Source organism: Nipponia nippon, unplaced genomic scaffold, assembly GCF_047370975.1.
Source record: "Nipponia nippon isolate SJK-2023a ecotype South Korea unplaced genomic scaffold, ASM4737097v1 scaffold_1, whole genome shotgun sequence".
Lineage (NCBI taxonomy): Eukaryota > Metazoa > Chordata > Aves > Pelecaniformes > Threskiornithidae > Nipponia > Nipponia nippon.
This window is the reverse complement of record NW_028262290.1, coordinates 148,269,332-148,292,293: the sequence shown is the minus strand read 5'-3', so window position 1 is coordinate 148,292,293 and position 22,962 is coordinate 148,269,332. Positions and strand designations below refer to the sequence as shown.

Sequence of the window (22,962 nt, the reverse complement as noted above, 5' to 3'; positions counted from 1 at the left end):
TGTAGACGTGGGTGCTCTCTTGGGTGGTTTGGCCAACTTAAATTATGTCCCTTGCAGAATTAATCATTTTTTGAACCAAGACATAGCCTCTGACTATGGTGGAGAGAAACAGTATGAACTGAAGGAAATGTGGAGGTAGTTTCAGAGCTGATGTTAATTTAAAGCCGTGGTGCATCTGGTTATTGAAATGGGGTCTGTGCAGGTCAGGTTTTACACTGTGTGGTGATTTTGTTTTTCTTAATGGCTTCTGCAAAACTCTCTCACATATGTAAATAGGTAATAGTCTGGTGAAAGTGTAGTGGAAGTTCCCTGGTATGCTGTGTGCTTGATAAAGTCCACGTTATTCTAGAAAGCAAAAGAGCACAAATGTTGTTGAAACTCACTCCTATTTTTGCAGTAGTGTACTTAGCTGGGGACATTTGGCGGTGTTTCTTATTGTTCTCTCCCCATTTGTAGGAAGTGGAGTGGGTCATGGGGTGGCTCGTACTCTTGGGTCTATCAAAAAGTTCCCATAGGCTGAAAGAAGCAATGTAAGGCAGCCCTTGACAGACGGTGACTCTGCAAACCACTCTTTATCGCTTCTGTCAGATTGCTGAGAAGGTTCTTTTATCACGCATGGAGTAACCTCAAACATTGCTTCAATGCTGAGGGGTAGAAGCATGCTTTCTTCACCTCCTGTCTCTGATATTTCCAGATTAGACTGTAAGGTGAGGACAAAGCATTTCCTATTCTTAAGCAACGACAGAACAAGCAGAGAAGGAAAAGCTTCAATTTAGCTAAATTAAGATCACGTGACACTTTGCTGTTATGCTACCAGCCCTGCAGATGTTTCCTTTCTTTCCAGTTTAAGGATGTAGCTGTTAAGAGGGGAGGCTTTTGCTAATGAGCCTATAAGAAAACAAGGAAGCTCTAAATTTCTTTTTGTTTTTAATGTTTCTCTCACTAAATTTAATACTATGAACTGTGTGGGTGTTTTATTGTCAATACTAAATGCAAGATATAAACAAAAACACATGGTGAAAATAGTTTGCATCTCTGTCCTATGAAGTCCCTATACTTTTTACTCTGTTTCTTGGTGCTGTTGCTTGAAATTGGCTGTTGGTCTGTGGAAGTAAAAGGCATGATCTAAACTGAAGTGCACTTAGCTTTGAAAAGAATCTCAGTAAAGCACTACAGTTTTTGGATGTGGACAAGCTGCTACACATATATGTGTATATATGTGCACACACACAAAATATAGTGTACTTTTTGTCTGTATATGTAATATAAAATGTAATAGACATTTAGATGGTAGATTAGGATCATTTTAGTGTTGAATTATGCTAAACTTGCTAGTATCTGGTGTTTAAAGGGAGATCTGATAAGTTAGTTTATGTATACATCTGGATAATATGGGGATTAGGTGCTAACTCTGGGGAAGTCCTGTTTGAGCTGTGGTGGAGCGCAGACCTGATCATGCCAGACCTGATTGTGCTCTTGGTGAAGTTAAGAGCATAGTGCAAAAAGTCCAGGTATCAGAACTCCAGTATAAGAAAACCAGAGCTTTCTCTGTGTAAAAAGCTATTTCAAGTCTAGCCAGACTTAGTAGGTTGGGATTCTCCCTGCTTCAAAGTAGAAGAACTCTTTCTGGATCTCCCCTGGCCTAAGAAGCTGCATGCTCCTTCATTCAAGCAAGTATGTCCAGCTAGGCTCAGTTTACAGAGCCAGTTGGTGTCACTATGTTTAATCCAGAGTCAGGTAAACTGAACAATATTCAGTTGAACAGGCACATGGAAGTGACATTTTTTGAGATAATCCTTTTTCAGACTGTCACATGTCACTAAATCCTTGAGTGGTTTGCCCGTGTACAGCTAGTTATTTGTGTTATGATGGAGGAACTGATTTTAAATCAAGAAGATGGAGTTTTTAATGTGTAGGCTTCCTCTAACCCTTCTTGCTTTTCTGTATTTGAGTTCAGGGAGAAAAATGCAATACAAACGTGTGAGCATTTTAAGGTGAGGGAGGAAAGTAAAGGTTGCTGTAGATAGCCTTCAGCTTTGCTTTTCAGGTCTTGTGGAGTAGTGATGAGACTGACGTGAGCACCAACCGCCGTGCTTTACAAAGCAGCCTTTCATGAACAGTAGAGCACAGTAAGGAAAGTTTAAGCTGTGTAATAAGCTGCATGTGTGGAGGTTTTTATTGTTTATTTTCTGTGTGCGCCTTGACCTTTTTGAGAACTGAAATCCTTTGTCTTGAAAATACTGTTTCTCCTTTTGAATGATTGTGTTTACTACAATAATAGTTATAAAAGTACACAGAAACACGTGTCCCTCTGTCCTTCTCCTTCCACCCCCAAGCCAGCTCTGTAGCCTGCATGGTGCATGGCAGTAATGCATCTCTCCTTCCCTGTGCCTCCCAGCCATCTGCTGTGCTGGCACAGACACTTTGTTTTTGAAAGGTTGCAGATTTCCCACTTAGTTCATACATGTGGAGTAGTCCTATATCGCTTTGTTAAGCCTTCCTCTTTACCTGGGCTTGGTTTGAGGACATTATTTCTGTGTTTTATTGAATCGGGTTATTCAGTTCTGAGATGCATTTCAAAGTCTGGGTTGGTGTCCTCGCTGATCTCTGCTGCAGGCAGGCAGCCACTGCCTTCATTACTGAATTAACAGAATATTCCAAGCTTGTATTCCATCTGGGTGGGATTCACACTCCTAAAAGAAAGTGGCAGGTTTGCTGCCAGGACCACCTCCTAGCAAATACCTAAATTAACTTTGGTTAGCCCCCCAAAAAGGACCTGTTGCTGTGGCCACCTGGGCTTAGTGCCGTAACAGTGCATTAAAATGATAGAAAGTGGGCTCCTGTGAAGGAGACACCTAGACCTGTGGTTACTCCATCAAGTGATGTTCATGTCTTTATTGCCTTGCCCTTGCTCCAAAATGTCTTGGCTCCTTACGGCTATCAGCAAGACCCATTAGAGGGCTGAGTGAGGGACAGCTGCTCACAGAGACTGCCTCGCTGCTGCTGGTGGCTGCTCAGGGCCTGCCTGCACAACCAAGGTGAGCAGCAAACATGAGAAATGGCGTTGTCCATCCTTGCCCCTATGGCAAGGCAATGGCAGTCACTGAAGTCACAAAGTCTTATGGCAATCACTAATAATTTATTTCTGTTTTTCTGTTGCTAGATACTGAAACTATTCATTGTAGTAACTTTCTCTCCATCTGAAGTCATAAAGGATTTGGATCTTGTTCTGGAGAGCTTGTTGAGTTCTTCAATTTGTTTGCCTTTGTTATCCTTAACAGTTATTGTGTCACCCTCAGCTGCAATTCAGGAGATATGTTAGTGTTGGGGAGTCTGGGCAAATACCCTGCACTTCACAGATGCGTACCACCTGCCCCGTAAGAGATGAATGGGGCCCCCTGATGACTCTGAGAGCTGACGCTTTCCCTGAGTTCCAGAGTTGGAGAAGTCTTCCTCTGGAGACTGACTTTCCTTTTTTTCTTTTTTTTTTTCTTTTTGTTTTGTTAGGGTTTTTTTTGTTCCCCCACCCCGCCTTCATGAAGAGCTGCTGCATGGAAGAAGAGCCGTGCCTCCTAATTCCAAAAGCAGACTGTCTTCTGCTGTTAGCAGTGGCCCCAGAGAGGGCCCTGACTGGACCGGTTCTATCTGTCTCTGTGAATGCAATCTACTGATTGTTGTAGGTGTGAGGACTCACGCTCCATTTATCTCCACATCTCAGCTTTCTCTTGTGGTGAGAGTGGTTCTGCAGCTGTTTGATCTTTCGAGCTTTGAGAGCTTGTTTGCATTTTAATTTCCAGTTTCAGGTGCTTCATGACAAAGCAGCCTCCTCTTGATACTTACTGAAAACAGGCTCAGCAGTTACTAGCATAGGGCAACCAAGTCCTTCCTGCAGATTTATTAAAACAGCACTGAAGTGGACAGGATGGAGACGGATACCTTCTGTCTCATGCTCTGGGGTCCTGCTACCAGTTAGTCGGTCCAGCATGGTCTGTTGGGTTTGATCCATTTCCCTGTGGCCCATTATGCAAAAGAATGGAGGAATGAATGCTTAGGGATGTTCTGGGGTAGGAAACAGTTTTCCTCTTCTGTGCTTCAGTACATCTCCGTGTCTCAAACTGGCTGATTCTTCTGTTCAGGGTGTGCTCTCACAGTGTCACTCTGTAGATAAAGGCTCGTTCACCCTGAACTACTTTCATTCCAATCTGCGACGTTGTGGTCATGTCTAGTTTTAGTCAAGTGCTGGTAGTAACAAGTACATGTCAGCACATAGTAAATGTCAGCAATTACATAAATATATTGTATATACTGTTGTGTTGTATACATTGTACTGTGAATTTGTATTGCATGTAAGTTGTATATTCAGAGTTAAACATTATTGGATAGAGGGAAACTTTTATTTTTAACATTACAGTGATTTATTTCTACTTAGCAAAGTTCAGTTTGACGTACAGACAGGAAGTAATTACACTTGGCCATGCCCAAGTAATGTTCATATTTCTAGAAGGTAGACAAGAAAAAAGATGTACTTTCTGATTAAATTAGAAATCACAGGAATGCTTAATGGCAGGGTTTGAACACGATGAGAATTTAGTTTTAGAGGAGAGTGTGTACACAAGAGAGTCGGAGATTACATAGGCAGACTAAAAGCAAAATTATTTTTTGAAAAGTAGTATTTAAGGCAGAGGCTTTGCATACAGATGTCTTTATATCCTCAAGACTGTATAACGTCTTGTTACGTGGAGGGAGAGAGAGTGCGAGAGAGAAAAGTCCTGTGGAGCTGCTAGAGCACGTAGGTAGATGCAACTAATTCACACTTACTATATACCTGCCCTAAGCTTAAATCTGTACATAAATTAAATGGTAATTAGTAATTATATATATTTTTTAACCCTGTTGCTTGTTTAGTGTGAAGGGTGACTTTGGGGTAGCATGCAAAAATAAATGCTCCAGTTTGACACTCAAAATACTGAGATGCTTGGGATGATGTGTTAATAAACTCTACAGGCTGACTTTGGTGTTAGTAAAGAAGGGGCAACTTTGAGTGACTGGTATTATGCATGCACTGCTGCAGATGCCTTTGGAATTTAGCTTAAAGTTTCTTAAGTCTGATAGTATAGCTGTTAAATATTTAATTCATGTTTTTATCAAAAAAAATTTTTTTTTCAAATTCTAGGTGCCTTTTTTTTTTTTATTGTGTCAGCTAGCATTCAAGATCATACATCTAGGATTCTTAAAGGTTTCCTTTTGTCCCAGCAATTTGGCAGACTGATTTCTGACCATCAGGGTGGGTTTGGAGATACTGATGGCTACACCTTCTAGCTACCTTGCAAGGACAGAAAATGCTGGAAGACTCCTTTGAGGGAAGGGCACTGTCAGCACACACACTACCAGGTTATATTTCCTGCCTGAATTGCTGTCCTCCCCAACATCCTTCCTACTTGTTTAGGGGAAGACTGCAGGATTTTGTCGAGCATAAAAGTCGGTCAGAAGTTTGGACAAGTGGGTATTTGACGTGGAGGCCTAAAATTGTTGTGTAGGTTTGGGGTTTTCTGCATTCCAGTTTTCCTGCTGCTCTCTTTGCAGGGATTTTTTGTAGTGAGAGATGAACATGTTGCTGAGGCTGAAAGTGATGGAACTCGTTTGTTTTGAAAACAAAGCTGTGTCTTGGGTGCCTGAAGGATGGATTTGCTTAAGGTGTCACCTTTGTGTCAGTAATTATTTCTCTTCGACTGGGAATGACTTCATTCCATGTAAGATGTTATTTGTACATTCCAGTCTGATTTAAAGACATTAGAAACGTCTTACCTCACCACAGCTTGAGACCGTTTCAGTATGCGATTATTGTATTTGTCTTTATACATGTGACCCATCTCCCTTGAAATCTTTGATTGATCAGCTTGAGGAGAACTGAAAGGAAAAGACTCATTTTGCACCTTGTGTGAATGATCCTGCTTTTGAGGTGCTACTGAGATAAAACATTGGCTGACTTTCTCTGGGTGCTGGATGTACCTCCCTGTACTGCAAATGAGGATGGAGATAACGCATCTCAAAGAAAAGTTGTATAACCTTTTCTTTGGCCATCCTAAATGTCTGTCTGTCTTGGATCTTTCTTAGAGGAAGTGTTACATGTTATAAGAACACAGAGGAGGTTTGTGTTTTGGAGGGTTTGTGGTTGTTTCCTGTCACATCGGAGGACCAGGGAACCGTGTGTTCTCCAGTGGATTGAACTTTTACTCTGTCCGAGTTCATTTATGTGCAGGAGTTCAGGTTAGTGACCACAGGAGAAAATGTTGAGGGTCGAGGGGACATGTTGTCCTCTAGGCATGATACATTTCTTTGCTTCATCGTTTCGGATCAGACAGGTGTACCAAAAGTGTACAAGTATTTTTTGAGGGATGTATTTATTATTGCTTCATTTGACTTTTTGTCAGCTTCTAGCAAAGTGAGTTGAGTTCTCTGTATGGTTGAGACTAAAAAGATCAGTGGCTTATTATAACTTTATTTAAAAATCATCAGTGGAAGAACCTGATTATTAAAGAAACAAAGTCTGACTTGCAGTGAAACCTGCTGCTGTTCTATGGGTAACGTTTTCTTGCCCATATAGGCAGTTTTTTTCTCCTATTCTGTAGCCTTAGCCAGAAAAGACTTTCTATTTTTCCTGTGTTACCTTTTTGAAGGACTTTCTACTTTGTCGCCTAAGATCAAACTGTTTTAGAAAAGCCTTTTTTCTCTGAAATTGCAGATTTAACAGGGCAGTTAACTAAGTGATAGCTACTCGGGTGCGGAAACTAGGGAAAATAAATTACCCGATACAAGAGAGATCACTGTTTTCAAGCGAGCCTAGAATTTATTATAGCATTTGGAATATCCTGTCTCGGGGTGATTTTAGGGACTAATAACTATATTCAAGATCTGTTTTGCTCTGGTTTATGCCAGTAGTGGCTAAAAAAAAAATATATGATGGCTGTTGAATCAGTAAAATAAGGTGACATCAGCCCATTTTCTGTTCAGCATATATCCATTTAGCTGAATTGCTAGTGCAGGTATCACATTTCTTGGTGGACTAGATAAAAGTTGAACATTGCTAAATGCAGCTGAAGCAGGCCCTGCTTAGCACAGGCTGTTTCCATGTTCTTACTGAGGTATTGATAGCTAAGTCCCCTGGCTGGTCTGATAGGCCTTTCCCCTTTCCCCCCCCTTTCCCCCCCTTTCCCCCCCTTTCCCCCCCTTTCCCCCCCTTTCCCCCCCTTTCCCCCCCTTTCCCCCCTTTCCCCCCCTTTCCCCCCTTTCCCCCCCCCCCTTTCCCCCCCTTTCCCCCCTTTCCCCCCCTTTCCCCCCTTTCCCCCCTTTCCCCCCTTTCCCCCCCTTTCCCCCCTTTCCCCCCCCTTTCCTCCCTCCTTCCCCCCCTTTTCTCCCCCCTTCTCCCCCCTTTCCTCCCCCTTCCCCCCCTTCCCCTCCTCCTTTTCCCCCCCTCCTTCCCCCCCTTCTTTTTCCCCCCCTCCTTTCCCAGCCTTTTCCCCCTTTCCCTTCCAAATACTTTTGAGCTAGTGTACTGAACACAAAGATGAAATACAGATGAACATTGATTACTTGCACCAACTTTGAAATGGCTTGAATGATTTTTTTCAAGGATTAATAGTGCGATGTATCAATTATTTCTTGTGTTCACTGTTATTCATGTATGAAGATAGTATTCAGAAGTCAGAGTATACCTGTTTATCTGTTTAGATAGTCAAGAAGACAATTCTTTATTGATAGATTGTATTGCAATTACCTGTGACTGTCACTTAAGGATTTTTAGCATGTTCAATATAGGTCTGTCTGTAAATTGTTCAGAAGTTTAAAAGAGGGGCTTTGGAGACCGTGCAAGTTGGGTGTGTTTAACTTTTTTAATTTTTTAGACCGATATAATAGGAAATTATTTATTTGAGATTTACTTTTAATTGGAAATAGTATCATTTACAAAAATCAATGCTATTCACTGATTTTACATAATTCTGTTATTGTGTGTTAAGCTCACAGCAATTCATGTAGTTCTTTAAGGTGCGATCTGATTTTTCATGGATGCTTTCATTGCTCAGAAGAAAGGGTTAAATACAATATTTAAAACAAAATATGCATTTTACAATGTATTTATGCATCTGTTGTATGTCCTTGTAATGGCATATAACAGGAAATGTTGCTTTAAGATACTTTGTGCAGAAACCTTGTATGAAGAAATCCTGAGGGAAATGATGCTTGAGTCGTTTTTAGTAGCCTGGGATTCTTCAGTTCTTGAACTTGATTGCATGCATTCTGACTTCGAGTTTGAGCATTGAATCTATAGAGAAGCAAACATACAGATTTTCAGTGAGGAATGTGGCAATCTTTGGTTTGTTAGGTTTTGTGCGAAATGAAAGTAAAACCATTCATTTTTCATTCTCTTGAAATGCAAATGAGCCTACCCTAAACACAAATCACCTTAAGGATATGAGATACTTAAGTATTCTTAACTTGATTACTATCATTTTTGGCTCGCAAGGAAAACCATGTAGGAACTCTGCCTTCAGTAACATATTCTTGCCTATGCTAAACATCACCTGTTTCTTGCTTGCTGTCTTGCATCCTTGTTTAGTTTGTGTTTTTGAAAACTTCCGTTGTTCCTTTTTAAAACCTTCTCTGGCAAGGGATATTCTGGTGGGTGTGATGTGGTTGAACATGTCGCAGGGTGACTCAACAGATGTTGACTCCCTATTCTTTATAATTCAGATTCTTGTTCATAGTGGCAGCTGAAAGTCGCTGTTACTGAACACGTCTCACATTTATTATTAATATTGGCTTTTTCTGTTGCCCTGTTGGCAGACCTCTCGGGGGGCCCAAGGATGGCATGAAGATAACCACCTACTTCTGGCAGGCTCTTCCAAGAAACAATGGTTTGCCTGGGGAGTACAGTTGTTTATGAATAGGTATTAGTTCAGCAACTTTCATGAATGTTAAAAGTTTATGTGAAATTACAGGGAAATTAGAGGTTCTCTTCTCACTACAGTCAAATGCTGCATCTCCCATTTCTCACACCTGGTGAAGTTCTCTGTATGGCTGTATTTTGAACTGAGGTTACAGTATTTCTATATGTAAACTTCAGTGATCAGTTGTTATACATCCTAAAATTACCTTTAGGCTAATTAGGGAGGTTTTTGTCAGAAAAAAGATGTAACTATATTGTAGACCTCTATTTTTCAGTGCGATATTTAAGCTTACTGTTTACATATCCATAATAATAGGTATTTGCTTATTAAAATTTTTTGACCTTGTGCAATACCTGCAGTTGTTTACGATTGTTCAAAACTTCTGCATCAAGTGTTGCCTATAAAAATTGGAGAGGAGAAACAAAAGATTGCAGGAGAATGTTAAACAGATGGATTGCTGACTGTCACTTAATGGAAGGAAATCACTGTCATTTTTTAGAGGCCAGTGATATTTTTTATTAGGAACCATTTCTTTTGCCAGTTTGCTAGGATCAAAATGTTCTTACTGGCTCTGGTTTCTGCTCATGTGAGGTTCAAAGACTGAGAAGGGACATTGATTTGTGCAGAACTGAAAAAATGCTGTCATGTTCAGAAGCTGAACAGATTGGTGGGGAACACCTCAATAACAAACCCCATCCTTAGGCTAGAGGATTATGTAAGTGGTAACTTAATCTTTGCATTGCTTGAACTTTAAACTGAAGTCACTCACCTTGGCAGTTCCACAGTCCTCGCTAATTTTTCATTTATTAGTCATCTAATTGCACAGTCTTTTTGGTTTCACACTAACACTTTAAAATGTGAATGAGGACGATAGATGAGGACAGACTAGGCTGAGATAGAGTCCTTGATGCTTATTATTGTTCTCTCCAAAATCTGTTGATAATCCTTCCAGGCTTTTCAGAGGAGCAGAGTCCTGTCGGGCTGCTCTGGATTCTCTGTGTTTTCTGGTTCCAGAAGTGGCTCCATTTCTTGTCTTGGCTGTAGCACCAAGACCTTCTCCATTTTTTGTATGTTTTTCCTTGCTGAAGAACAGGGTTGTTGGAGGTAGGGAGGCTGGTCTTTGCAGCACTGACTAGTATTTCCTTGTCCTCCCTGTTGGAGGTACCAAGCAAGATGTGGGTTTCCAAGGACAAATCATAGCATCTGTGTAGAAACGGGTCGTGGTTTATGTACCTGAATGCATAAGGTTGTTCTGGTGGGTTAACTCTCACCAAGCAGCCACAACATTTTCCTTACAGTAATACCTGTTGCTATCATTGTGGTTAGAGTGGAAATGCTTTGTCTTCTTTTTAGATGTTGATTGGAGTTGGCTGGGCCCACCTTGCCGATAAGCATTGCAGTTTGAGATCCCAGCTGTAAGGCTGAATGAAAAGGAATTATTTTGGAGCACCCCAGGAGGAAAACCAAGCAGTAAATTCTGCCAGTATTAGCCAGTTGCTGAGCCACAGTGGCAGAGCTACAGAAGGACAAGACGACTATTATTTCTGTTTGAATACCCTTTGAATAGGCTATAGGCTCTGGTATCTAAATTTGCTTCACGCATCGTTGAACTAGAATATTTAGAGGAGGGTCATAGGGTTTTGCATGCTTTCTTTGTATGTCTTCTGCCTTTGATTTGAAATGTTATGTGTGGTGCGGCACTCACTTTGAAAATTGAAATGGAAGATTTCATATAAGGCTGAGAAGATACATATTTTTATAATAATGTTTCTTGAGTTGCAGGCATATAAAATTACCCTTAAGAAAAAAAACAAGATGTCTTATTTCTGCATGAGAGGAGGGATTGCAGTAGGACTGTAAAAGGAAACTAGACCTTTTTACTTGTGTATTTAGAATTTGCATACTGAAATATTCAGAGAAAGTAGCTAAGGGTGGAAAAACCAAAGGTGACGTCAAAGATATGACTAGAGGAAAAGTGCGTCTTGGCAAACAAGCCTAACCAATTGCATATATTCTTCAATTCTGTTTTACTTGTTTTAGAGTGAGGAGATACTAGTCGAGAAAACGATGCCTGCATTATAAGTGAGGAAAAGAAGAGCTGGGTTTGTGTGTGTGTGAGCTATGTGTGCCCAGAAATGGGGTCCCAGAAGACACGTTTGTATATAATTAAGTAGGAAGCAAATAAAACATGCAAGCTGTACACATTTCTTACAGTTCATTTGGGTTTTTCACTGTTGTACATTGACTTTTTTAATATCCGACTTAATTTACAATTTAAGAGTAATTCTGTATGTGATATGACCAGAGGTGTAATGCTGTAAGGGATGCTGCTTTACAATACACATTTATTTTGAAAATATCAGCGATCATCAAGTTATTTTGATTATGGGGGGAGAAATTGTATTTTCAAGTGCACAGTAATGTTTGTTTGGGGTTTTGTTTGTCTTCTTGTTTTATGTGTGTGGGGTTTTTTTTGTTATTTTGTTTTTTTTTTAAATTATCCAAATTATAGCTTCTGTGTTCGGCTTTTTTTTATTTTAGGCATCAAAAAATAAGGATGGAAAAGAGCAGAGTGAAGCTATATCACCATCGGAGGAAGAAGAAACTTTTTCTTGGCCTGGTCCCAAAACTGTCGTGCTAAGGAGGACATCTCAGGGTTTTGGCTTCACCTTAAGACACTTCATAGTTTACCCTCCAGAATCTGCAGTTCAGTTTTCTTTTAAAGTAAGTGAAATTAATAATGAAGCACTTACATATAGCTTTATTATATTTTTTAGGGTAACAAATCCAGCTTGCTTGAAAGTAAACGTATGTATACATGTGTCTTACACAGGTGAAAGATCCCTTTGTGTGTAAGGTGGGTGGGCTCACTTATTGCATTATATGATGACCATGCACTGATCTGTTCCAAGAAAGTGAAATTGAGTGCGTATGAGCTCACCCGAGTTACAAATATTTGTTACCATGGGTAAGACCAGAATATGGAAATATTTCTCTAGATAGAATTTTTTTACCCAAAGCTGGTGTGATTAGTCTGTACACCTTTTAAAGTGTAGAAGTGGGAAGCTTGGGTATTTTCTTTTTTGTTGTGGGTGGGGTTTTTTTGTGTGTGTCTAGTTGAAATTTGTCATACCATCATACAAAGAGAACAGCCTGGAAAAACATTAGTTTACCATAGTTTCTGACTGAGTAGCCTAAAATTAATGTATGTTAGGAAGACAGTTGTGTTTCTATATTATGTTCTTTCTGCTGAAAAGAACAACAATCTGCAATTCCCTGTTAGTCAAGAGACAAATACATACAAAATATATACAGGCCTACATTAAAGGACAACTTTCTTAAATAACTGTAAAATACTTTAAGTTAAAACAAGTAGTTCTACATGTTAAGTAGCTAATTGGTCTGCATTGCTCAAAGGGTGTATGCATTCTCCTATGTGACTGAGCCTTTTGAAAGTTGCTGTAGTAACTGGTGTTGAGAAAAAGTCCATTTAATACTGACAGAAATTTGAATATTGAGAGAGGGTTTTTCCTAGTGAGTTCAAATAACATTTGCTCATTTTAAAGTCATCAGGCATGCAGGTTCTCATAATCCATGCCACCTCTCATTTTCGCTTTTGCTTTTCCAATTAGGCAGAAAAACAGATTCTTAGCATGATGGGGAATGGGTATTGAAGCTTCATGCTCTTTCCAGATAGCTAATTGACTCATGTGTCTCTGCAGGAGTCTTTTGTTAAAGTTGTCTTTTTTGCCTGTCCTAGGTGGCTATAAGATGTCTTCTGAAGTAGAAAAAGCTTTGCAGGAGAAAGTTGGCACGTTTTTCCAGTTAACCTCAGCTATTCAGCCTGCACTTGAGTGCCCAGATTTTTTCCTCTTGACAAGGAGTCACTGAAGCTAACTGGAAGCAAGAGTATTAGCAGTATCAGGTGATCCCAACATTTCTGCCCTTCAGCACAGGTTATAGAGAGTCAGCCAAGAGCAATATCTGGTTGAATTCCAATGTGAAACAGAGGAAGCAGAGTGGGGAAGCCTTAGCTGAGCAGAACAAATTACGTGCACTTGTTAGCATCCCCTAACAACAACCCCTATTCACATTGAGGGTGAAAACACAAACAGCATGAGCAGGATGAATCTCCTTAACTAAGAAGTGACTGGATAGGTTTCTTCGTGAATGTGTCACTAGATCTCTCTGAGGAGGACAATATCTTTTTCACATGCAGAAGGAGATAGGTACAAGGAAGGGCAAGTAATAGAAAAAAGAAATGTCAGCCCTCCCCTCTCATTCACATCTGATGGTTTCTGAGAGAGACCCAAGCAGTACGTAGTGAGCCTGATACCTGTAAATCTCGAGAAGTGTCTTGAAGTTCTACCTCCATCTTCTTCTGGAAGAGAGCTCTTAGCACATTTGTTTGGTTTTTGTTTTTTTTTTTTTTTCTTTCTTTGTTTCTTCTCTGATATCTCAGAATCTGGTTAATTCATTCCCATTTCTGTCTGTTTTTTGAAAAGGAAATAATTAGATCGTTGGATAGTTGTAAGATCTTTATTCAGGGATTCAGTTACATCTAAAGGTGATAAGGTTCATTTGGACACAGCCCTGGTCAATACTTCCGTAAATTAGCTCGAACTGTTGTAGTCTCTCTTCTTCCTTTTAATGTCCATGAGGTGGTAAAAAAAAGGACTAGATCTTCAAAATTATTACTCCTGGGTCTTCATAAAGTGGCTTTTATAGTAGTCTGTGTACCTAAGTTAGGGTACTAAAGAATGAAATTCACCTATTGTCAGCCTGACCCTAATATGAGGCAAATCTGCTTTCTCTGCTGTTCTGATTTGACCAAAGATCGTACTGGTTACTAGCTAATTAGTCTCTGTAATTGGTTCTAAGCTCAAGTATCATTCCTCTCTCTTTCCTCACTGATCAAATTTGTAAGGGCCTTGGAAGGCGGTATATGTTCTGTTTTGCACACCTTAGAGGTAGTATAATAATGGTAACTATGATTTGGTTTTCTGACTGTCTTAAATCTTGTAGTAGCCTTGTCCCTTCTTCACACCTGAGAATGCATGCAATTACCTCTGATGTAAGATAGAGGTTACAGCTGGAAGTTAAAGATGCCATTGACATAACAGCTAGAGTTACTCAATCCTCTGCTAGTTTCTCAGAGCTGCAATGCTTTTGTTATCACAAGTGTCAGCCTGATGCTGTCACCTTCCCTATAGATCAGTGCACAGGTCTTTTTTTACCCCAGGGAAGGCTTTGCTTTCTAGCTCCTCTGATTGCTTTCAAGGTAGGCAAGCAACCTCTTCCAAGAGATTTCAAGATGTCTAAATCTTACTGCAAGTCAACATAAACTGGTAGAGGCAGTAAAGAGAGAAAAACATCTAGAAGAGCTTTCCTTCAATCAATCTTTACACATTCTTTGTGGATTTTTTTTTTTTTTTAATACCCACTCATGGTTCTGATTCAGAAATATCTAGTGAAAATTTCCCCATTAGAAGTTCTGCTCCTGTTGCTTGTGGTTTGTGTGTGTTTGAAAAGCTGTTGACTTCCACCTGCTCAGGTGGAATTCCCTGGGGAGAAGAGGACAAAGCTCCTCACATGGGGGGAGCGGTGGACATTTCTAGGACAGAGAGCATAGTGCTCCTAGGCTTCAGGGTGTGGTAAAGGTCACACCGCAGCTGGATATTGCATGGGAATGGGAAGAAAAGCTTCCTACAGGCCAGAGAAGGCTGCAACTTGAAAAGCCCCTGAGGTAAATTTTCTTGGAAGCAAAGAACTCTACCCCAAAGGATGTATTGAGTGGAGAAGAGTGGGCATTACTTTATAAAAATCGTTAATAATCTGTTCTCTGCTTAGGCGCATTTGTGGTGTTGGGTTTTTATTTAAATTTCAAGAAGTTCAGTGTTCTAGTTGTTAGTCTAATAAAACGTATGTTCAATTGAAAAGCCTTTTTTTAGTTGTCCTGTGGAGCTTGCTACAAGGAAGAGGTCTAGACAGATCTGCTGACTAAGAGTCACGCTTGCCTTGAGTTATCTTCAGATGATTTTTTTTTTTTTTTGACGACACCTTCCCTTACTATTTCGCAGACTGGAGGCACACCTTACCCTTGCTATTCAATAAGGAGAGAGCTGTGAGGCTTCTCCTTCTGTTACTCAGAAGGGCAGAGCACCAGTTTAACAAAATGAGGGTCACTTTTGTGCAGAAGCAAGGTCCAGTTTACCATCAAGCATATGAAATTCTCGCTATCTGGTCCATCTCATGGACGTCTCTAAATGTTGCAGAACTTCAACAAGAGTTTCTTTTGTTTCAGTGCTTATCAGAAAAACCCAACAGTGCTAAACTTTTATTTTTAATGACGCTACTGATTTTTTCTGAAAAGAACTGTTCACAAAACCTGAGTAAAATAGGTGGACTTGTGTTAACAAAGAGACTTAGGGTTTGGTGAGGGTAAACTCTAGTTGCAGATACTTCTAGCCTTACGTGTACAAAGCTGATGTTTGCCTTTCATAGACTTCCACTGTCATCAGTGTGAAACTACAATTCCTGGTGAGATAGCTAGACCAGTGCCCTTAACTGGCACTGCGGGCCACCTGAGTTAGATGTGTAACACCTGTATAAGCAGGGAGAGTTGCAAGAATAAAACTTGATACCTTAGTGACAAGGTGACAGTGACCTGCATAACTGCATATGAGGGGCATCCATAAAGCTTTGTTTTCTCCATTTACATTTACGTCTGACTGGAAAACAGGCCTTATTTGCTGTCGTTGAAATGATTGAACATGATTGGTTATAATTAATTCAGGGAAATATCTCTGCATATTTTAGTGCTGAACACTAGTATGTTATATTTAATTTATATTATTTATATTTTTATTGTATATATTATATTTTTATATTTAATTTATTTCATTTAACATTCAGTGTGTACATCGTACTGCAGGTCTAGGTGAAATTTGGGATAGCGTGCTAAGTTCTAGTATCTTTTCATGGTTCCTGCACAAAACAGCTAATTAACTACAACTCAAGGGGCTCTTTCTCATTGTAATTGTTATTAATTAACTAATTTATAAACATTATGATAGAGAAAGTTATGGAAGAAAGTGTTGTTTGGTAGGTCTGTTGGGAGGGACAGCCCTGTGTGAAGGACAGCGTGAAAGATGATCTTGAAACCTGAGATTGTGGTTTAACACATTTCATTTTGGCAAAAGTACTTGGCTGTGCTTGTGTGGGGCCACACACCAAACTGGAAGTAGCTGCATATTCAGGAGTAACCCATTATGTACCCTTCTTGCTTCCCATGCCTCCTTTCCCTTAAGAAAGTGAATAGGGAGTGTGTAGAAAGAAGATTTCTTAAGCTAGCATTGCAAAAAGCCTACATTATATTGTGCTTTTAACATCAGATGTTTATTAGGATTTGTTAGTTAGCAACACACTTTATTTGCATTTGAAGTTCGTTCTCCAAGTTCAATCAGTGTGAGAAGCAAGTAAGTGATAAAAGAAAACCTCTTTCGGTATGGAAGCAGCATATACTAACATCTTACAATGTGTAAGAGGTAAATGTAGAAGGGAAAGCTAATTCCAAAACATTTGCGTTATAAAGCATTCCATTTTTAAAGGCGTGAGCTCATTGGCTTGATACCATGAAAAACTAATGTTTTGCAGCTGTCTTTTATAACACAGCTTTGCATACCCGGTGACAAACTGACAAACCCACTGCAGTATTTAATAAATGATGGCAGTTCTGTATTAGCTGACTTTTCACTTCTGTAATTTTTTTGTTTTATAGCATCAAACCAGGTAGCATACCTTATGCGTGACCCACATTTTCCAGACTATGAGCTCTAATATTCAAAGTCCTAAAGGTGTTTTTTCACTTGACAGATTGGGTGGAAACTGGAGTCTTAACAGTACCTGTCTACTAGTGAGGTATTTTTGCCAAAGTATAGAGCAGACAGGACAGTCCAGCTTAAGGGTATATACTGTTGGCTGCTCTCAGAGTTTGGGTGGTAATGATAATTATTGTGGCTTTTTAAAAGTAGAATGAGTACTAGATCTCTCTCAACTCAGTATTTGGGTTTTGGGGGGTTTCTTTTGTTGGTCCGTCCTGTCCCCACACTCCCCCCCCCCGTCCTTAAAGTTCTTTTTCTGTAGTATCTTACAAAGCTCCAGCAAAACTCTTGTATGTCTCACAACAAACGTATTGCACCTAGGAGAGACTTGTCTCGTCCTCATCGTTACATAGTGTTCATATCCAGGTCTTACTCCCTCTCTTTCTTCAAGTCTTCCTCTTTTGAATAGTTTGCTCAGATCAGTGTGCAATTGCTTTGAAAATATTTGATATGAAAAAGATAGTGATTTATCTTTAAATGCAAAAGACCTAGAAATTTGGAAGTAATACATTTAAAAGTAGGAGGGAATATACAGGTGAAAATTATTTCTGTGATCATCTCCTTGCTCCTTCTTTCCTTCAGGACAAAGCTGTTTTAATTAGCTGAGGTGAATTGTTAGAAATACTTCCCAAATAGTACATATTAGTCTAAGAAATTGTATTTAGGTTGAAAGCTTATTACTCTATAAAGTTACAGTTCAGAAAGAAAGCACATATTTCCATATTTAAACAATTGTGCTTTTCAAATGGTAGAATTCTGTAGAAGAAACTAGCCATGATCTTTCAAAAGCCTTTCATTCATATTAAAATACTGACAAGAAAGTAACTTAAGTAATAATTTTCTATTTTAAGCATGCCATTCTTCCTCGGTACATTCCAGTTGTGTGATTTTATTTTTTTATTTTTTTTTTTTTTAGGACTGTCAGTGATACCTGGTAGTTACAATTGTGTATATATAGCGCAATGAGCAGAAGGAGAATCTTTGAGGTTGTTACTAAATAGTGTATGGGGTAGGCATTTTTCTCTAGGCAGTAGTACTGAAGGCAAAACAAACTTGATATTTCAAATTTCAGGAAGCATATTCAGAGCTTGCTTACAAAATATTTTGTATCTCTTGCATATTATTTAGCTTTGAATCCTTAGATGATTGAAGTATAACCTCACCTGCCTGGCTTTCAGGGTGGAAACGTGCTTGCAACAACACACAGTGCAGCGTTAGGCTTCATGGCAGTGCTCTGGGGGTTGAGGTACATTTGTTTTCAGATAATGCTGTTCGTGTTGTTTCTGTGGGTATGCTTTAAGGAACTGTGCTTAGTTGGTTTCTTTAAGCAGGTATTACACTACATTCTCAATGAAAGCCTTAATTCTGTGAAGTTGAATATTTGTGAAAAAGTACAATACCAGAATGCAGACTTAATCTTACAAGTTCTCTTCAAGTCTTCATAGCTTATAGATGCCTATGGTTTGGGGTTTTTTTTCCATTTATTGAATTTTTAATATGTACTCTTTCTTTTTCCTTAGGATGAAGAAAATGGGAATAGACAAGGTATGTCTTGTTTTTATTCTTTCACAGATCCAATAGGTTGAACATTTCTCCTCAGCTGTGTAATATACTACAGTGGCTACCTAAGAGTTTGAAATGTAAAATCACTTCAGTGTGACCATCAAGCTCATTGAATTTCATGGCATTGCAACAAACGAAAGAAAATACCTGTCTTTTATCTTCAGTTATTTAGTGTAGGAGTTTGCGTGGCCACTAGGTTAATTAAAATATGTGCTGTATCACTTCTGTGCTGTGTATATCACCTTGTCATGTATATGATAAGAAGACAAGAAACCAGCTGTGTTACCTTTTTAGTAACCTGTCAGTTCCCTTCCATTTTCATAGCTTGCTTCCTCTCACATTGCCTGTGTCTACTCTCTTTCCTAATTCACTGATTAACTTATTTTTTATTAATTGGTGCTACATACATCTCAGTCCCGCTTAATTTGAATTTCTCTTTGGTATTTAGCTATTCTCTCATCCACACTCTCGTTTTTGCTGATATCTTATTGTTTCCTTAGAAGGGTGAAAACTGCATTGATTTAGGTAAGGAAATGGGGTTTTCAGGGTGAGAGCCCAGTCCCAGTTTCTGTTTTTCTCGGTCTGTCATGATGGTAAAGTACACAGAGGAGGTGGGATTAGCTGCATTGCGAATGTAATGTGCAGGGCTTCAGTTTGCGCTTCATCTGGCAGTGCAGTGCGACTCGTTGAGGACAGTCCTGTTCAAAGATGGGTACCTTTGCTCAGAGGCAGCATAGGGTGAATGCTTGGTTTACTGGTGGGTTACAGTCTGCTTTACACTGTAGCAGAGAATGGTACCCAGTTTCAATCTACTTCTTAAAATCTCATTTAGTTGGAAGACAGAGAACATCTCTGAACTTTTGTTTCATTTGTGTAACCATGATATATTAGAAGCATTCTGGGAAATACGAATTTACTTGAACTTTCTTACTTTTCTCTTGGAAGCAGATGAATTCATCTATTTCATCCTCCTAGTCCTACTCAGCTGTTGTCACCTGCTTGTTAAACAGTGAAAAGTCTATCTCTTCCTATGCCTCATCACCCCCCATGCACCCCCCAAACTTGCGACCTCCTTTATCTGTTTTGGCATACAAAAAGAAAAGACAAATTCATTTAGGAAGGGAAAGGAGTCAGTCCTCTGTGCCAAACCAGCATGGAAGGTACCACTTGTGGTCTAGAGAAAGAAGTTCTGCAGTATTCTTCTTGTCGTAGGGAGAACTGCATCAGCGAAAGATGCAAATGCGAGTCTGTTTATCTAAAATGTTATCAGAGATCTGTTTTTCAGTAGAAGAACAGCAGTAAACAAGCATTTATTTGGTTCACTCTGAGACCTGTGCAGGTGGGAGCAAGATTACTTTCTGGGAATTTTTGTGTAGCTACTTAAACTGTGAATCATAGCTCAACTATTGCTTATTTATAGCTATGTAGTACGCTGTATGCCTTGAAATACAGATCAAAGGGCACAAAGTGCTCTGGAAAGATAACAGTATTCTTATTAGCAGGAGAGAGGGTTGAACTTGTGCTCCTTCTGGAAAGAGAAGAAGAGATGACTGAGAGGTGGAGGATGTAGGTGTCAGTAGAACTTAACCTGCCGGTTTTGTGTATTATACCTTTAAAAATAAGAAAATGGGACAAAGTGTGTAAGACATTTTTCTCCAGCATTTAGTGTGATCTTGGGAGGCAGGGGGGATGAAATGGTTTCTTATTTGCATTGCTACAAGTTGTTCCTGTTCCCAGATGAGGTGAATAGGTAGCTTGTGAGGAGAAAATCAGGAAAAGTATATCTCGTTTTTCATGTTTACAAACGTCACGTTAATTTAGCAAAAGCAGGTATGACAGAAATTCTGTGAAGGTTTATCACAAGGATTCTTAAAGTAATTAGCGTTGGAAAATGAGGCCGAGCTGCTTTGGAGCGGCAAGAAGCTGTGTGTTTGGCTGCTGGCTGTGGGGGTCCCTTGCAGCTGAAGCACCGGTTGCTTCAACAGCTTGAGGAAGAGCATGTTGCTGGGCAGGGTGCAGTGCATTGTATGTCGTACATTTGCCATCTAGTGGCAAATGTCATGTATTTTCCTTCAAACGTAATTGGAAAACTTGCCTCTGTGAAGCTCCGTCTCAATTAACAAAGAAAAATATCTTAATGATAAACATTTTTCTTTTGAAGTCTGTAGATGATAATTCACTTAATTCACTTGAGCTTTCCTCTCTCAAAGACCAAGCTAAGGGGATTCAAGCTTTTAATTTTTGTGAAGCAGTGTGTGCTAGTGCAAAATTGTCCTTTTTTTTATATTGATTTTTGAGTGAAGATTTATAATTGCCTGCACTTTCTGCTTTGCCCTTTTCACAGGTTAAACTTACCTTTAAATATCGAGATTTTTGTCAGGTTCAGCATTTACAGATTTGAGTAGGTGGGTGTAGAGTAAAGCATCTCTATTACTATTGCCTTTCATTGAAACCACTTGAATATTTTTTTCTTTTTTCAAAAGAGCTGAGTACCTAATTAAGCCTAGAGTGCAGAAGATAAAAGCATGTACCAGGTTTGATGTGTTCTAACAGTGAAAGAAATATTTTTATACTGGTTTATGTCCTGGTATAGAATTTTAGTGCAATGTTTTTAGTATGTATTTCAGTCATGCCTCTGGCTTGCATTAATCTTGCTTTTGGTAAGCAGTAAGATTTCAAAGCACTGAGAATAAAAGGTAATGCAAATTTGTCTAGGAGAGCTCTAAACGTGAGAATGACACAGGAGGGAGATGACGGCCAAGAAGCAAGTGAGGAAGTGGTGGACTGGGTTGTCAAGCAAAGGGGTTAGGATGCTGTGGACTGGAGACACCTCATGGTCAACAGTTGGGACAGAAGGGGACCACCTCAGGTGTATGCACATAAGTAAGGGAATGCCTACAGGACAGTATGATGAGGAGAGCTCTCATGCCTTTTTTGAGAGCCTCTGTGAAGCCCCTGTGCACTCATGCATGCGGCATGGGGAACAAGCAGGAGGAACTGGAGGTCTGCATGCAGTTGCAGGGCTACAATCTCATTGGAGTCACAGAGACATGGTGGAATAGCTCACAGGAGTGGGCTAGAGTCCTGCAGTGGATGGCACAGGCACTTTGGGAAGGACAGCTTGGGAGAGCATGGAGACTGAGTTGCCTTTGTTGTCAAGTTGTAAAAGAGCAGCAGGGATGCATGGAGCTCTGGCTTGGGATGGCTGGGCAGCCGGCTTAGAGTTTATGGTCAGGATTTGCAGGCAGACCCATGTTTTGGTGGGTGTCTGCTACAGACCGCCTGATCAGGGAAGAAGTAGATGAGGCTTTCTTCAGACAACTGGTGGAAGCCTCACATGTGCAGGTGCTGGCCCTTCTGGGGGACTTTAGCACCCTGTTATCTGCTGGAAGGGCATCACAGCAGATTTACCCTGAATATTTTGTAGTTATTACTTGAAAGATTTCTGTCCTTTCCTACTTACACTGCGCCAAGTTGTGACCTTAATCTAAGCTATTAAAATGCTTTTCTAACAGGTGCACTTTATCTGAAGATGCAGATCTTTCTCAATGGATTCCTTGGTCACTGACTGGAAACTTGTATCAGCTTCTACTGTTTTCTTGAGAATTTCTGTTATGTTGACCAGCCTGTATTAACTTGGAGTATTTTTTTCATGTGTTTTGAGGATGGTATACCATCAGTATTCTTCCTGATTTCTGGAGTTGCCCTTTTTCAAAATATTATTTAAGAAGTATCTCACAGGCAGAAGTCTGCCATGAGAGCATTGTAGGAATATTTGGAAACAAACTGAAAAATACCTATACCTATTAAAAACAATAATATTTTATATTAAAAACTTGCCCTGTCAACACGTGGTAAGTGGTGCTGGAGGAAACCAACTCCATTGCTATGCTGTCTCCAGGCCATTTCATTGTGCACTTAATATGGTGAATATTTTGTTGTCATTCCAAGACTCCTTGAAGCTGTAGTTGGCAAAACCCAAGTTTAGTACATGTTGAATGTGTTGGTCATTTCTTGTATCTTGTCCTAAAACATGTTTTTCTCCAAAAATATTTGGCTTATGGATCGTGATTAAAATGAACAATGATAAGAATATAGAAATAGTCTGAAAGAAATTTCATCTTTCATATGAGAACTAAGGTATTTTATGTTTAATACAGTGACTGGGAATCTAGTATCATTATGATCTAGTGTAATATTTTTTTAATATGATGTTCTCACTTTCCTACTTTATCTCCTATTTCTGTGTAGAAGTATCTTTAGCAACTAGCAGCTTATCTTCCCATAAAAATGAAAGGCGAGTTAGGTATATTGCTCAGTGTCCTTTTCTGTAGAGACTGACTGTGTAGTTTCTAATGAGACTTTAGACGTCTGTTTTCACTGAGATATCTGGATTGTTAAATTGTGATCATCAGGCTATTTTTTTTTTTTTTATGTGCCTAACTATGGATTAAAGTTTCTACCCTTCAATTTTCTGTGCTAAATAGTTCCAATTTATTACCCGAGCTCCTTCAGCTCTGTGCAAGTCTGGGTTGACGTTGTAGAGCCTTTGAGGGAAGGGTGGGGAAAAA

At 39.6% G+C, this 22,962-nt stretch overlaps 1 protein-coding gene across 6 annotated transcripts in view; it reads left to right on the top strand.

Annotated features, from left to right (window-relative positions):
* Positions 1–22,962, top strand: part of ARHGAP21 (Rho GTPase activating protein 21) — a 126,941-nt gene that overhangs the window by 43,958 nt on the left and 60,021 nt on the right. For all 6 annotated transcript variants that reach the window (XM_087776883.1, XM_087776890.1, XM_087776872.1 and 3 more), the window contains 2 exons: positions 11,487–11,669; positions 18,349–18,373. In XM_087776883.1, coding sequence (XP_087633009.1) covers positions 11,487–11,669; positions 18,349–18,373 — 208 coding nt within the window. The remainder of the gene's footprint in view (positions 1–11,486; positions 11,670–18,348; positions 18,374–22,962) is intronic.